Source organism: Lutra lutra, chromosome 8 (assembly GCF_902655055.1).
Source record: "Lutra lutra chromosome 8, mLutLut1.2, whole genome shotgun sequence".
Lineage (NCBI taxonomy): Eukaryota > Metazoa > Chordata > Mammalia > Carnivora > Mustelidae > Lutra > Lutra lutra.
The window spans coordinates 29,248,975-29,266,230 of NC_062285.1; the positions used below are offsets into that span (position 1 = coordinate 29,248,975).

Here is a 17,256-nt window from a genome sequence, read left to right on the forward strand (position 1 = left end):
TCCACTCAGAACTTATTTTTGTGTGTAGTGTTAAGAAAGGTTCTAATTTCTTCCTGGATATCCAGTTGACCTAGCACCACTTAAAGTTTATTCTTCCTTACTTTTCTACAGTGCTACATCTGGCATGAAGTGTCCAAAGGAATGCTGGTTTCTAGGCTCTTTATTGTGCTCCACAGGTCTGTAGATCTCCCCTGATATGGAGAGCATGTTGTATTAATTAATACAGCTATAGAAGTCTTGACATCTGACAGAATAATAAGTCCTTACAGGTTCTTCTTCAAGAGTGTCCTGGATATTTTTACCCTTTATATTCTGATATGAATTTTAGAATAAGCTTACCAAGCTCCACCAGAAAACCTACTAGGATTTTGAAAGAGATTCAAGAATCTCAAGTCTATAAATTTATAAATCATTTGGAAGAATATTTTATCTTTACACTATTGAATCATTTAATCCATGATATACTTTTCATCTAATTAGATTTTCTTTAGTGTTTTTCAATAAAGTTTTGCAATCTTCCCTGCGGAAGTCTCATGCATCTTTCTACATATATTGTGCATATTTCTACAGAATCTTTTGCTACTCTGTAAACAGTAAATGTTTTAAATTTCATAGTAATATGTTACTCTCTTTTCACGTGGGCTTATTCTCTGATCCTATGGGCTTCAATTAAAAACAAAACAAAACATACTTTCTCTGCAAAGCCTTCCTGGACCCCTAACACTAGGTTAGCCCCTACCTAAGTAGTAAGTCATATACCCCTCACCATCATTAACCTCATCACATTTCATTGTATTAACTGCTCAGTTGTCTGTCTCCAGTCATCTTCTGCCTTTGGCTGTAAACTCCACACAGAAAGGTATAGCACCTGGTTGCATGCTGCTCTATCTCCAGGGCAAAGCACTCCCACATGTGTTAAATGAATGCAGCCATACTTGCTTTCAAGGGATTGGGAACAGATTACAGTGACTAGAGTGGAAAGCCCATATTAGGTAGAACAGAAGATACATATGAAAAGATAGATCAGGCTCAGGTTGTTGAATTTTAATGAGAGTCCCAGAAGCTTTGCTGAGCAGGAGAGGATTATAAAGTCAACATTAGGAAGTTTCATACAGCAATGCTATTAAGAATGGACTCGTGGGGGATGAAATAAGAAAAACCATTTAGGAAGTGACTCTTGTCTAACATATAAAGTCCTGATTATGGTTTCAGGAATAAATGGAAAGGAAGAGACAAGATTCAGAAATACACAATATTACAAACTGCAAAAGAAGAATATTTACATAGATGGGTAAATAATGGGCTAGAAGAGTTAAAAGAGGAGGAAGAGTTGATACTCAAGATTCCAAATCTGGTTGTTCTGAACTGCGTACACCATAAGAATTTTGGAGTTTAAAAGGATACTTGGGAAAAAAATCAAACCCAACGTTTCTATTTTGTAAGTGAAAACACGAAACCCACAGAGGTAGAATACTTCAGTAAGATCACAAACCTCATCCTAAGATTTCACCTATAATCTCTGAAAGACCTCTCACTCTCCAGTAAAGCCTGTGATTCCCAACTTTTCTTCAATCTATTTAGTTTAAAATCATAACACACTCCCGTAAGTATTCATTTTCCTTTTTGTCACTGACATAAGATCCTTAGTCAGGAGTCATGTCCCCCTATAGTGAGGGACAAGAAAATAGTCTCAAAAAGTACAGCCCTTATCTGTTTCTTCCGGCTCTTACTAACAGCAGAATAGCAGAATATAAGTTGGAGGTTCTTTTTGGTTGTTATACATATATACTACATATATTATATAACATATTATATTATGTATCTACTACATATACATATATATACACATTATACACACACATGTAAGAGGTTAATTTACCAGGAACATGAGGGTACTGAACACCTCCCCTGGCTGGGGGACAGGACAGAACTAGAACACCTCCAGAGGTAGCTAAAGAGCTGTCACAAGGAAAGAAAATGTGCTCATGAAGAAACTACAGCTTCATTCATTTCCTACCTTTACCTAGGACCTGTCTCCACCAAATAGTACTGTTCCCAACTCATTAGTCATTGAATAAATACTATGTATTAGGAACGGTTTGTCCCTCTTCTTGAATTACTTCTTTTTAGACCAATGCCTCATGGGAAAATATTTAAAATCCACTACTAGCAAGTATTATATAACTGAGAATATTAAATCATTCACCAGCCCCAAGGAATTGCTAAACCACCATTGCCTTTCCCACCTCTTGTCAAAATACATATTAAATAAGTGTTTATCACATATAAACTGGAAATCAGATATGCAATAACCAATTAGAATGCAGAAAAGAAAAACAGCTCTGAAGGAAAAAAAATTTACATAACTCAAACACATACCTGAGTACTGATAGTACTACTAAGAACTTTAAACCAATCGTTAATAACAGTGTCATTATCAGACTGAATTAGCAGTTCTGTTCCTTGACGGGTCTTCAGCTTTAGAGAGAAAGAGAAAAAAAAAGAGGATGGTTAGTGCTTTCAACCAAATAAATGAAATTTATGCATTTTTAAGATTTTATTTTTAAGTAATCTCTACACCCAACGTGGGGTTTGAACTCACAATCCTGAGATCAAGAGTTTTATGTTCCACTGACTGAGCCAGCCAGGAGCCCCTAAATAAATGAATATATTCAAGCCAAAGTCCACAAAACCACCAGCAGAAGACTAGATGCCATGTTATATTGAGTGATGAAAGACTAATGCGCAGCAATGGAATACCTTTTAATATAAAATAATCCCAGAGGAATTATTTTATAAAACATGAAGTTTTCCTCACAAAAAATTCTCAATGAAAATCTAATAATTTAAGGGTCCCAGATTCCAACACATAAATGCCATAAAACTTGCTGAAATCTAGCATCCTGTATCATTAAAAAATTGGTTCAAGTAACAAAGCTGTGCATTTTCCATTAGAACTGAAACAAAATTCATTTGTAAAGAAATAAAATCTGTGATATTTTTATGTAAATCTGAGTGTTTTTCTCTCTCCAGTTAAAATTAAATATAGAAAAAATATATGATAGTGTTAAAACTTTCATTTTTTCCTAATTAATAGGCAAATAAATATAACAGCCTAATACAAAGAGAAGGCCCAGACAATAAATGTTACATCACTTTTGGGCAGAAAGTACTAAATTGTGTCAAATCATGAGCTAACTCATGTAGAGTTGTACATAATACTCATGTATTATTCTATATGAGGGCAGAAACTAATTTATGTATAATTTCTTTGGTTCAAAGTTTCTTACACTGGATTGAGGAAAAATTCTGAGGTATTAAGAGAAAGCATTCCTCCTATTTTCTGGCTGGTAACTGTTTATTTTTCTTCCTTGTGGAACATATGGCAATGTTTCCCAAACAACATTCTGAGACATATGCCTCAAACATAGTTTCTAAAGTAATGTTTAAAAAAGGTATTCCACCAAAAAAAGGGGGGGGGGAACAGTTATATGATATTTATTTGGGAAATACTAGATTAAAGAAAGCTAAACAAGATTCTCTTCTTCAAAATGTCTCAGGGCTTTGATATTCCAGGGTGCTCTGATTTTTTAAGGAAAGAAAAACATCTATACCACTCCTACATTTATTTGACCATGGATTTGTTTTCACTCTGAAATCACGTATTGAAACTGCAAGGCTAATTCAGGAAACACTGACTTCCTTTCTTGTACTTCTTTCAAGAGAGTGAGTCAAGCCAGTCAACCAATACTAAATATTCACTGCACACAAGATAATCTTGGTTAGAGGTTCTTCCTTAAAGATAAAGAAAAATACAGTCTCTCTGCTTAAAATAAATAATCATCTAGTGGGACAAGTAATTTACAGATGATGGTAATATAAAGTACACTAAATTAAATGCTATTTTAAAAGCATAAATAAAAAGGCAGCACCAGTGTTGTTGTAGCATTTCTGATGGGTATTGGAAGATAGGTAACACTTGACAAGCAGAGACTGCCATGGGTCTGTACTAATAAAGAATAAAAAACACAGCAGGAAAACCTAGGTTTCACTTGGGAACCAGCAACTCATGAAAAAGATGGGAAAGGATGGACACATGAGGTTATAAAGGAAGGCTGGGTTCTGGAAGACTGTTTGCAAAGACAGTCTGAGTAATTCCTCCCATCTCCATATACACACCCTTCCACAGCGTGCCTTTACTGCGCCCCCATCAACAGGAGGGCTCTATTTCCCCACAGACCTGAATACTCAGCTGACCTTCTGACTGCTTTAGCCAACGGAATACAATGATGTGTGACTTTCTAAATCTAAGCCTCGGGAAGTGTCGTAGCTTCCACTCTCATCCTCTTGGAAGCCTGGCACTGCCTTGTGAAGAAGCCTGGAGCAGAATCCTTGAGGGAGAGATCTTATAAAGAAGGAGGCCTAGCAAACTGCTGGCACCGATATCAGACACGTGAACTAGACCATCCAGATCCGGGTGAGCCACTGAATGACTAAAGCCTCATGAATGGTCCCACGTTGAGATCAGAATCACTCAGCTCAGCACAAGCCAAACGGAACAAACAGAACAGCTCTTTTCCCTAAGCTACTAAACCCTGAGATAGTCTGATATGCTGCAATAAAAAACTGATACAGAATCCTGTATTACAGGGAGAAGGAGGGGGGACTGTATTATTTATTTATTTTTATTTATTTGAGACAGACAACAGAGAGGGCACGAGGGAGCACAAGCAGAGGGGAGAGCAGAGGGAAGAGCCCACTCCCTGCTGAGCAGGCAGCCAGACACAGGGCTTGATCACAGGACCCCGAAATCATTACCTGAGCCAAAGATAGCCCCTTAACAGACTGAGCCACCCAGGTGCCCCTACGGTGGTGGTGGTGGGTGGGGGTGTTAATGACAAAATGGAAAGGTCTCAATTTATTTTCCAATATTAGATTTGGCAGGTAAAGGAAACCACCACCCCCACCATTTTAAGATTTTATTTATCTACTTGTCAGAGAGAGAGAGAGCACACTAAGGGGGAACAGAGAGAGCGAGAGGCAGACTCCCCACTGAGTAAGGAGCCTGATGTGGGGCTCAATCCCAGGACTCTGGGATCATGACCTAAGATGAGGTCAGACACTTAACTGACTGAGCCACCCAGAAGATCCAAATGAAACCATTCCCTTGTTATTGTCGGTAGGGAAAGGCGAGATTATGGAACAAAGGCTCTTCATCTAATAGTCTGAGATCCAATGACTTATGCAAATGAAGCCAAGCTCTTCATGCCAGCTTCTTCTTAAATTATGATACCAAACTGACTTAATGACCACCTTTCCCTTAATCAGTCACATTGAAATACAACTCAAAAGAATTCAAAAAGAAGAACATCCAATTAGTATGGTTAAGAATGTGAGTCATACTTAGAAAACAAACATATTACCTCAAATACATTCTTTTTGCTGGATTTATCCTTCGAAGCCATCTCTACTGTCGCCCCCTTTAGGTCCACTGTGAACTCTGGCTTGGACTGATTACTTCCAAACTTCATTTTAGAAAAAAGGAAAAACCTTTGTGATGTTCATGTACATGTGCATATCAAAAATATTTAAGACCAATTATTAACAATAAACCAAATAAGTGATTACCCCAAATTTCTGTCTTTATTATAAAATAACAATTCCTACTTTAAAATTGAAATGTAAGACATGAATATATTGTTCATAGAAACGGAAATAAAATGGCTCAACTTCCATCTTAATAAGAAAAACATAAAATAAAGCCACACAAATCTTTTTTCACCCATCAATATAGAAAAAAAAATTCCAGAAGTTAGATGAAAAACTCTGTTTTCAATGATGTACTATATACTGGCTAATTGAACATAATAATAATAAAAAATCTATGTTTTTTCATACAGTATGGGGCCTTCATATGCTGTAATAAAGCCTAGAGAGGGAAAATGGGTAATGCTGTATTTGCAAATTTACAAACACAGGTATTGTTTGGTTTTAGCAATGCTATTTCTTGGAATTGATCCTAGACTATATATGACTATATAAAATAGTCATATACCTATAAAATAGGTAAAATGATGTGTTCAAAAAGGCAAGGCAATATTCTTACATATGTATAAATAATATCTGGATTTGCCATATTTATGGATTATGCCACAAAACAAAAAATCTGGATATCTGCAGATATCAAGTGCTTTTCCACCTAATAAACATTCTCTAAACCTGAGTCTGTGCTTCCAAGAGTTATTTCCTTATCGACTATTTATGTTGTCAACAACAGTAACTTGTAAAAACAGAAAACTCTAAGATCCATATTCTTTTATTCAGCCTTTCTTAGAAATTATAACTAAAGCCAGATGCTAATAAAGCCTCACCAACTTAATAAGGAACTGTGAAAAGAATAGGAAGGGAGCTGACATGGGCGGTTTGAAAAGAAAAAGCACTTAGCAAGCTATTACATTTTGTTAACCAGATAAGGAAAAGATTAGCAAGTAGCAGAAAATTATGTTAAAGATACACTTACTCTGTATCTTGCCATCATTGAGTTAAATTTTTGTTTAGTCTCGTCACTAAGAATAGAAAATAGCATTCCTTTTTACTGAAAGGTTTAGAGGTTTTAAGATCTTAAAGGGTTAATGAATTGTAACCTTAAGGTCAAAGATTTATTTTAGGAAATTTCATTTCTTAAAGTATTTTCAAGTAAAATTGTGTTTGTCATTGGAAATGGATCTTACCCATCAACCTAGTGAAATCTTATGCACTATTTATAATGTCAATAACGACTCAGTAGCTTCACATTTAATAAATGGTTCGACTTCCTCTGTTCCCTTTTACTTCATCTTTTCGGTAGCAACGTGGTCTTAAATAATGTACTTGTTATAACAAAACAACATTTAGGATATTATATTGAATTTATTAGTGAAATCAAAACAAAGTTTAGGATATTATATTAAATTTTCATTAGTGGAATCATAATAACAATCACAAAAATTTTTAACTATTCTACAAAGTCTTGGCCTTTTTAAGTACTTTTGTCATTCAAAAGACATTTAATTAACCATAAAGCTACAATGGGCAAAGGTAAGTTTTTGAGTAAAAATGACATATCTTAAAAGTTATAAACCTCAAATGTGCACATTTAACTGAACTGAACTTGCCATCACACGCTCTGTCAATGGTTAGCTATAAGCCAAGATACGAACAACTAACCAAGTATGATGGAGCAACCAAATACAAGTACAATGATAGGGCACGGAATGCTGATAAAAAATGCATTCAATACGGTTGGCAAAATTTTGTGTTTGTTATTCATCCTTTTTCAAACTTTAGTCCCACTCTATCATACACCCTCCAACATATTCAAGGCAAAGAAAATGGAATTATTGTGGCAAGGGGCATGCAACAAGAACACATACAGTGACAGCTGAAACAGGAGCAGATTTTACATATGCAGGCCGTCGACTGACAGAATTTTTCCAAGAAAGCAGCGAAAGCAAGAGCTCAGAGACTGAGCCCTGTTGGCAGAATGACTTGATGGAAAAAGGGAAGAAAATGATGACGTCATAATAATGCACAATGGCAAAATGACACACAAGAGAAAAGCATATGGAACCAAATGGGACACAAATACAATTCTACAAGCAGACACAACACAAAGCTTAACTTCCATATATTTTTATAAAGGCCCTCGCATTTATATCTCAGAATATCTTCTGACTCTTAGTACATAAATTCATATTTGATTTTTAAGGTGAATGTTTTTTAGAAATTACATTAAACAGACTTGCCTGAGCCTATAATCACAACAGAAGACATGAGGGTTAATAGGGAGAATCACATCGGGCCCACTGCCACCTTGCTCAGCCCACTACTCAGAAAACCCTGGGCTTCCTCCTTGTGACTTGCCAGGCAATGTCCTCTGGTATCCCTTTCTAAGTTCTCTCTGGCGAATGGCCCTACCATCCAATTTGCCTTCCCCTTCCTCTAGGACAGTGGTTCTCAACCACGGGCAATTTTGTCCTCTAGAGGCCATCTGACAATGTCTGGTGACATTTGTAGTTGTCACAACTGGAGGTGGGGATGCTTCTATCTCCCGCTAAAAACCATACCATTTATAGGAGAGCCTCCAGAAGAAAGAATTATCTGACCCAAAAAGGAGACAAATTTTAGAAATTTTGAAGTACGTATATACGAATAACTAGTGATATTTGTGAGGTGACTTTTGTAATACTCAAGGTATATGATGAATGATATCTGAAAGGGAGCACAATATATGTCGTGTCCTATTGTCACCATGCACTTGTCGGTCTTCCCCATTCCAGTGTATAAGTCACGAAGACAGAGACCATGTTACTTCCTTCTAAACTTCCAAACTTAACACAATGCCTAGAACAAAACAGGCTTTTATGTTTTTGGGGGGTTTTTTTTGTTTTTTTTTGTCAGAGAGAGAGAGAGAGCGCGCGCGCTCGTGCAAGCGCACAAGCAGGCAGAGGCGGAGAGAGAAGCAGGCTCCCCGCCGAGCAAGGAGCCCGACGCGGGACTCGATCCCAGGATCCTGGAATCATGACCTGAGCTGAAGGCAGCGGCTTAACCGACTGAGCCACCCAGGCGCCCCCAAAACAGGCTTTTATGTCTGTTAAACAAACTGGTGAAATAAGAAAGCAAGTATAATTTATGCTATTGATACCACAATCTAGTCCATAACATTACACAGAAAAACCACTGGAACGTAACCAGTGGAGAAAGACCAGCTCATGGGATGATACAGCATCCATGTAAAATGTATCTTACGTGCTCGAGTTGCACGCGGCATATGTACATTTTGTTTACCCAATATTAACTACCCATGGAACCAAACCTAAAATACAAAGCATGAATTATTTAAAAACAAAAACAAAAACAACTTCAAATAATGTGGATGCTTTTGCTCAGTCTTCAGTGAATATATGAATATATGCTCTGGAGTGAGCAAAAGATTTGAACCCGCTCTTTTTTCAAGTGGACCAAGGTGTAGGTTTTGTACTACGTATGAAAAATAATTTTTAAAGAACCAAACTTCTGCAACATGCCCCCTTAACATATACCAAACTCAAACTAATAATAATGATGATGATAACAACAACAACAGAAACCAAACTCAACTGGAGGAAAAGCAATCTCTTCTAACCTCAAAGGTAAAAAATGGCTCTGCTACAGATCAACTTCTAACTAACACCTTCCTAAGAGATACTCAAGGACAATTTTCACTCACAGGTGATTTCTGGGTTTTTTGGCTTTGATACCAGCCTTTAGAATCTCATCCTCAGGTGTGATTTCACTATACAAACAGGATACATTTTACCTACAATAAATCTACTTGGTGACTGAGCAAAGAAACAAAACTATGATCTTCTTCCAAATCCTTTTTAATAATCGTAATTACAGAGTTAATTAAGAAGTCTCTCACATATTTCATCAATTTTTAATATTTATGAATGTTTTATAATGCCAAAATACATTAGATACATTCATATACATTTTATTTGAATAATCTTACTGTTACATATGGAAAGAAAAAGCAAGAAAGTCTGATCTTTAAATATGTCATAAAAAACAAAAATTAAGAATTGACTGCAGTAACCAAGCATTTTGTCACCTCTCACATTTGTTTAGTTTTTATTGAGACTATAAACACAGTATGACTATATTTTATTTATACTAATCTGAAATGATAATATATTGTATGATTCACAATATATTAATAAAATTTCATTTAAAGGCAAAAATTCAAATACTGTATGAATCTCCAAAATTAAAAACGCATTAAGAATTCTACAATTTCCAAATTGGCTAACTCAGTGAATTTTAAACTCTGCTTCCCTACTGCCACATGGCAACAAAGTGACACAACTCTGGCTGATGAACAGACATACCGCACACCCTTTGTCAGGATCAGATTTAATTGTGAGTTCTCAATTATGTAAAACCCTCAAGAGTGAAAACCTTAAACAAAATGCAACCAGCTTCTACTAACAATCAACATCTTCACATTTAAAAAGAAGTTTCCATTTTCTTTTAAAAGCATACAAACCTGCCTACCTAAATGATACCTCTTATCATAATGCTCTACTTTATCTGTACATACCACAACCTCCAATCTTTAAGTATCAGAAATTATCATATCAATGCCCATTATCCAACTTTCTTTAGGTACTTTTTTTAATTTATTAATCTCTAACTGTTCTCCATTCTTCTTCTTTCATTGATTTCCTGCACTCAATTCCAAACAGAAGTTGAGCCATAAGTAGGAAGAAATAATTACATAACCCTGTAGGAATGCATTAACACAAATGAAAGTACCATATGTTTTACCTCAGGGGGAAAAAAGGAGAAACACATAATTATCAATTTACTTTAAGATAAGTGAAACCAAAATTTCCATCTTTAAATATGGAAAGCATATTACAGGTCAGTTCCACTGTACTGGCTAAACAATGAAGCAAATCAAAGGTAAAGTAAAATAGAAGAATCATTCCAGAATGTTCATTTTAGTGCCCAACCCAGAGAATTTGGGGGCTGCCACATCAAGGTATTTGTGGACTAACATGCTCTGTGGCATTCCTGGTTCAGAAGAATGTTAAATGGTTGCATTATAAATGCAGATGAGTAGAATTTGCTTGAATTTTATAAATAGATTTTTTCATCAAATGTAAGATCCATAGGTCCTGTTAATTTTAAAGCAACTCAGTAAATGTAAGAAAATATTGGTTAAGGTAGGATATAAAGCAAGTTAAAGACATTAGATTGATTTCACTTTAAATTTTACTTAAGCACTGACCTTTCAAACTCAATTACCAAAAATTTTTTTTAAATATCCAGAGCATGGACTCTGGAGACAAAATACTACCTAGATCTGCCACTTAGTACTAGCTATACAAAATTCAGCAAGCTCCTTAAGTTTTATACCTCATTCTCTCAACTACAAAAGGGGAACAGGGGATGATAAACAGTAGCTATATCAGACTTAAGAGGGTAATATATACCTAATCTTCTGCCCTTAGAACAGTACCTGATACATGAAGCATTCAAAAAGTGTTAGCTGTTACATGTCACAAATTATAGTTTTTAGTATTTGTTTTACAAATTAACCAGAGTAATAATAGTAAACATTCAGATACACAAAAACCTTCAAAATCCCATGAGTAATGGGACATTTACTTATTCTTCTAAAAGCGGGCTGACATTATCTACAAATACAGACACTGGAATCACCGACGGGTCTCCAAAGATCAGATCACAATTCAAGGTGGGGCTTGACATATTTCTTTGCTTATTTTCTAACTAAATAGCTGAATTAGCCAAGTCACAAGCACAAGAAAGCTTTATAGGTATCCCCTGCTTTTCGAAAGTTCGCATCACACCACTTTGCTTCTACAAAACACTGACATTATTGTTTTTGCTAACCAAAACAAATCTGATGAGTATTTTTCACTGTCATTAAAAAAGGTGAAAAGTGAAAACAGTGTTCAGCATTTGCTGTGCTGCGAGCAATTATGGAGCCAGCACGTACCCTGAACAGCGAAAGTGGTCCACCAAGCTCCTTTTCAGGAAACCACACTCAGCATGTCATCACCACAGTTTTAACTGTGTGAGTATCTGTGTTTTAAGCTCCTTTGGTGCATCGGTTAGCAAGATATATCCTAAGGTATCAGAAAAGCCTAAAGAGGTTTTTTTTCGGGGGGGGGGTCTGGGAATGCTCAAAAATTTTCCCATATAGATTAATAATAACTGCTTCTTTGCTTCACAAAGGTTTCAGAAGAGCACCCTGCTTTCGGACAGCACGGGAAACCTGTAATACCCTGGAGCTTATTCAAGAGATCTATTTTGTTCTATAATTTCCAAGTAGTAACCCCATCTTTCAGTTCAATGGATAAAACAGACTTCGTTGATTTTAATAATACAACTAATCAAATTTCCAACTAGCCTTCCTCTTTTGTTTCAAGTCGAAGTGCATCTTTTAAAAAACTTCATTTACTTTTATTTGCATACCAGTTGTAGCTAGCTAGGACTCTGAAATACTTTGTGAAATTCAGGTACAATACCATCCATACAGTTTAAACGTGTAAAGCCTTCAGAGAGAAGAAATACTTACCCAACTTGTGCTGCTTCCTTGCGTTTTGGTAAAGAGTAAAGATGAACCTTGCAACACGGCCCAAGAAGACAACCAGTTCTTTCTGTAATTATAAAGAGAACCAACTAGAGCTTTGCTATTCAGTTTTTCCAACCAAATTTAAAATATTACAATCTAGTTATCAATGTTGTCTACAATTTACATTCATTATTGACATTCTAATTGTTTTTATTGACGATATACTGCTAATGAAATTACATTCATTTTATGGTCCCAAATGGACCATAAAGGCCCCCAAACAAATGAAGGTAATAGAGACAGCTTATCAGAATAACTATATACCTAATTATGTTCACGTGATAATCCAGCACACTTGTGATCAAAGGTACCAAACTACTTTGAAGGAACATGAATTGAACTCTGTATTTGACAAGAATTATTCATGATTACAAATCAGGCAAATGTGTCCACCTCACCTAATTCTTTATAGATACAGATTATTTTGTATTTCTTGGATATCTCCCTTCCCCTAATAAGGCTATACCAGGTAGGTGGGAGATACTAGGCACCTAAGTAGATAGTAGGTATAATAAATTACATACTCATTTATCAGAGGTCACTAAGATGACGTTTCTTTTATAATTTTGTATTTTTTATATTTTATATTTATATATGTTTATATATTTGTTTATAATGACATACACAAATTGATTTTTATTTATATTTATTTTTATATTTCTTGGTTATCACCCTTCCCCTGATAAGGTTCCACTATGTAAATGGGAGATACTAGGTACAATAAATTACATACTCACTGATGATGAGGTTACTACGCTGAGGGTTTTTTTAATTGTCTAAATTATTAAAAAAAAAATCAAAACTCTAAATATAAAAATGTATAAAAAGGAAGGCCCCATTTCTTCTCCTTCAATTCACATTGTAGAAACAATCAATATTTACCTTTTAAGGGAATTCAATTGTTGGGAGGCTAAAATGAATGTCAAATATATATATGCATAACTTACTGCCAAACATACTGACAGATTTGTGAAAACTCTATGGGCACTCAAAAGGAGCTCTCCACTTTCAGAATGTAGAATTCAGTAACTATCAATTAGACCTACTTTGTTATTTTTTATGTATACTTGAACTTCATGCATTAAAAGTAAAATAAAGTTTACTACTATTGAGTATTTTTCCTTTTACTTCCTATTGGTTTTGCTTTTGGTTGTTAAGTGCTACTTATTTGGTGAATGGCTATTCTTAATGAATAGATCTTTACTGTAGATTTATTCGTGGTTTTGACATGCCTGGTGTTTTTTTTTTTTTAACTTTCCTGAATCATTTTTTTTTTAAAGATTTTATTTATTTGACAGAGACACAGCGAGAAAGGGGGGGAGTGGGAGAGGGAGAAGCAGGCTTCCCACTGAGCAGGGAGCCTGATGTGGGGCTGGATCCCAGGACCCTGGGATCATGACCTCAGACGCAGGCAGATAATTAACAACTGAGGCACCAAGGTGCCACTGAATCATTTTTCTGATGTCTTTTTTTTTATATATATATATAATATTTAGGTGGGTTTTCTTTTGTGCTTCAATCTGAACATCTTTATCTTTCAACAGAGGAAGAGAGTCCATTTACATTTATTAACATTGATAAATGCTTGGGCCTTGTGTTATCATTTTGTTACATCTTCCTCTTATTATTTTGTTTCGTGTGGATCTTAAGATATTTAAAAGGGATTTATTTTTATTTGTAAGTTTATTTTATACTCAATCTTCTATTTCTATAGAGAACATCTACTAACTCCCTCCTCTGAAAAATGCTAAAATAAGTATATTTCCACTTTAAATGAACTTTTTGAATGTAATTTTCAAAATTAAGAAAACTGTAGAACTAGTCAATGTATCTAAAAATACTGGATATTTGAATACTGAATTAACAACAGCTGCCTCAAAGACTGAAGTTCTTGTGTACCTGAGTTGCAAGCAGAATTAGTCACATTTTTTCCTGGAAAAAAATAAAAATGACTGACGGCCACACTATGGTTATTCAGACTTGTGTATCTGGCAGATAGACATTATCTCAAAAATAAATGAAGTGAATCTGTCATTTAAATGATAGTATTTGTTGACAAAAAATTGAAGCTTTCAAAGGGAAAACAGAATTTTGGAAAACTTGGCATATCTGCCACTGTGAGGTTGACAATTTTCCAATATCTAATGACTCTTCTTATGATGTTACTGATTTGTGATTCTTCTATATTGTAAAATATGTCAACATTTGAAAAATCAGCCAACTTAGTGAACCAGTGTTTTCCAAATGATCTCCAAGATGCTACAAAATTATGTACAGGTAGAGATAGTAAAATGCACCACAGACCAACGGATTTTTTTTTTTTTAAGATTTTATGTATTTATTTGAGAGAGAGAGCACAAGAGCACAAGAGCAGGATGTGGTGCAGAGGGACAAGCAGACTCTCCGCTGAGCAGGGAGCCCAATGTGGGGCTCAATCCTGGAATTCCAGGTGCCAAAGGCAGATATTTAACTGACTCAGCCACCCAGGCACCCCAGACCAATGGATTTTGAGATAACTAAGTATGAAAAGTTCAATAACGGTTTTTCTCAGTCTTAACTTGTGGCATTTTAGTGTAACAGAAAAATATATGCACTTATCTAAGAAGAGTATTAAAACACTCCTCCCTTTTCCAACTTTATATATGAAAGGGGGGATTCTCTTCATATACACTTCAGCCAAAATAATGTGTCACAGAAATTGACTGCCAGCAGAGATGAGGCTCCAGCTGTTTTCCATTAAGCCAAATATTAAAGATTAGCAAAAATGTGAAACAATGCCACACCTCTCATGGAAAATTTCTGTATTGGAAATAGAGGGGTTTTTCTTCATAAAAATGTTACTTACATTAACATATAATGGGTTATCAGTTTTAAGAATTAAAAAACTTGAAATTTCTCAGTTTTAACTTCTCAAATCTACAGCTATAAACTATACACACAAAAGTTCTTTGCAAGGGGCTCCTGGGTGGCTCAGTGGGTTAAGCCTGTGCCTTCGGCCCAGGTCATGATCTCAGGGTCCTGGGATCGAGCCCCGCATCGGGCTCTCTGCTCAGTGGGGAGCCTGCTTCCCGCCCCCCTCTGCCTGCCTCTCTGCCTACTTGTGGTATCTCTCTCTCTGTCCAATAAAAGTAAATAAAATCTTAAAAAAAAAAAAAGTTCTTTGCAATAATCACAAATGAAACAAGATGGGATCGGGAGGGAGACAAACCATAAGAGGACTCTTAATCTCACAAAACAAACTGAGGGTTGCTGGGGCGGGGGGCGGGGTTATGGAGAGGGTGATGGGGTTATGGACACTGGGGAGGATATGTGCTATGGTAAGTGCTGTGAAGTATGTAAACCTGGCGATTCACAGACCTGTATCCCTAGGGCTAATAATACATTATATGTTTATAGAAAAATAAAATTATTTTTTAAAAAACATTTTTAAAAAAGTTCTTCACATTTTGCAAAAATTAATCAATAATTTTTAAGAGTTTTTTAATGGGGTCCTCAGATCAAAATGTTTAAGAACCACTAATAGACAGGAAACTAAAAAACTGGTTTGCTCAACTCAACATAAATAAATTTAAAGATGATGAAATGGATGATATTCTTAGGAAAACATAAATCACCGAAAGTTTTCCAAATGAAGTAGAAAATCTAAAGGACTAATTACCACAGGAAAAACGACAACAATGAAAACAGAGAAAGTGGCCAAAGAACTATTTGCACTACACATGCCCAAAGTGAAAGAGAAGGAAAAACAGACTCCATTCACAAGTGACTTCACCCATAGAACAATTTAAGGAACAAATAACTGCAGTATTTGTAAAGGTATTCCAGAGCACTTAAAAGAAAAATTTCCAAGTACTAAAATGTGACAAAGACAGTTCAGTTAAAGAAAATCTTAAAAACTTAACTATATGTAAATTTCAAACTCTTCTTTACACAACAGGCTGATCTCCGTTGACTATAAAATCATAGCATTTTGGCAGTTCCTAAAAACTGGGGAAAATGTAACTTGCTTACAATTTCTTTTTTTTTTTTTTTTTAAGATTTTATTTATTTGACAGAGAGAGATCACACGTAGGCAGAAAAGCAGGCAGAGAGAGAGGGGGAAGCAGGCTTCCTGCTGAGGAGAGAGCCTGATATGGGGCTCGATCCCAGGAGCCTGAGCAGAAGGCAGAGGCTTAACTCACTGAGCCACCCAGGCGCACCAGAGTAAATTTCCTTAAGTCATCAGGAGGTACCACACGTTAACCAAAAAAGCCAACAACACAACAGACAAACCGATAAAGGGGATGAACTGACAATTCACCAACAAAAAAAGACACACAAATGTCCTGGGATACTCTACCACACTGCAAAGTAATACAAATTAAAAGTATCATTCTCTAATCTCTATTAGCAAAGGTAACAAAAGCAGACAACATATTGAACTGGCAAAGGTGTGGAGAAATCCACTGCTTCTGGAAGTATGAACTGATTCAATGCCTTAGAGCATAATTTAGAACACTATCAAAATGACTGCTGCATATAGCTTAGCAATTCCACTTTTGTAAAATCTATTCAACAGGGATATTTATATACTCGCAAATGAACTATGTAAGATCTAAGTATAATACTGTTTGCAACAGCAAAAGAATGTAAACATTCTAAATGTCTAGCAACAGACAGGCATATTTACCTACCATATGGCTAAATAACTAGGACACAGCTACACGGTATATAACCACGGAGCAGTTAGAAACAATGTGGCGGCTCCATATGCAACAAAACAGAACCATCTCCAAAATAAAACTGTTCAAAGACTGTGTTTAAAAAATTAATCTATGCAGGGGTGCCTGCTTGGCTCAGCTATTTGAGCATTGGATCCTTGCTTTCGGCTCAGGTCATGACCTCAAGGCTGTGAGAGCTAGCCCTGTGTTGGGACTGGCACTCAGCTAAGAATCCACTCAAGATTCTCTCTCCCTCCCCATCTACTCTTCCCTCCAATGTGCACGCTGGCACTCTTTCTCTCAAATAAATAAAATCTTTAAAATATATATATTTTAAAAATTAACCATGCATATAGAAATATATATATTGCC

The 17,256-nt window shown here is 35.8% G+C and overlaps 1 protein-coding gene across 4 annotated transcripts in view; it reads right to left on the reverse strand.

The window, feature by feature from the left end:
• The window catches only part of ARHGAP12 (Rho GTPase activating protein 12), a 109,671-nt gene that overhangs the window by 10,405 nt on the left and 82,010 nt on the right, over positions 1–17,256 (reverse strand). For 3 of the 4 annotated variants that reach the window (XM_047740870.1, XM_047740868.1, XM_047740867.1), the window contains 3 exons: positions 12,128–12,209; positions 5,424–5,525; positions 2,380–2,478 (listed from right to left, as the gene is read on the reverse strand). In XM_047740870.1, coding sequence (XP_047596826.1) covers positions 2,380–2,478; positions 5,424–5,525; positions 12,128–12,209 — 283 coding nt within the window. The remainder of the gene's footprint in view (positions 1–2,379; positions 2,479–5,423; positions 5,526–12,127; positions 12,210–17,256) is intronic. The other variant, XM_047740869.1, reaches the window with a different exon arrangement.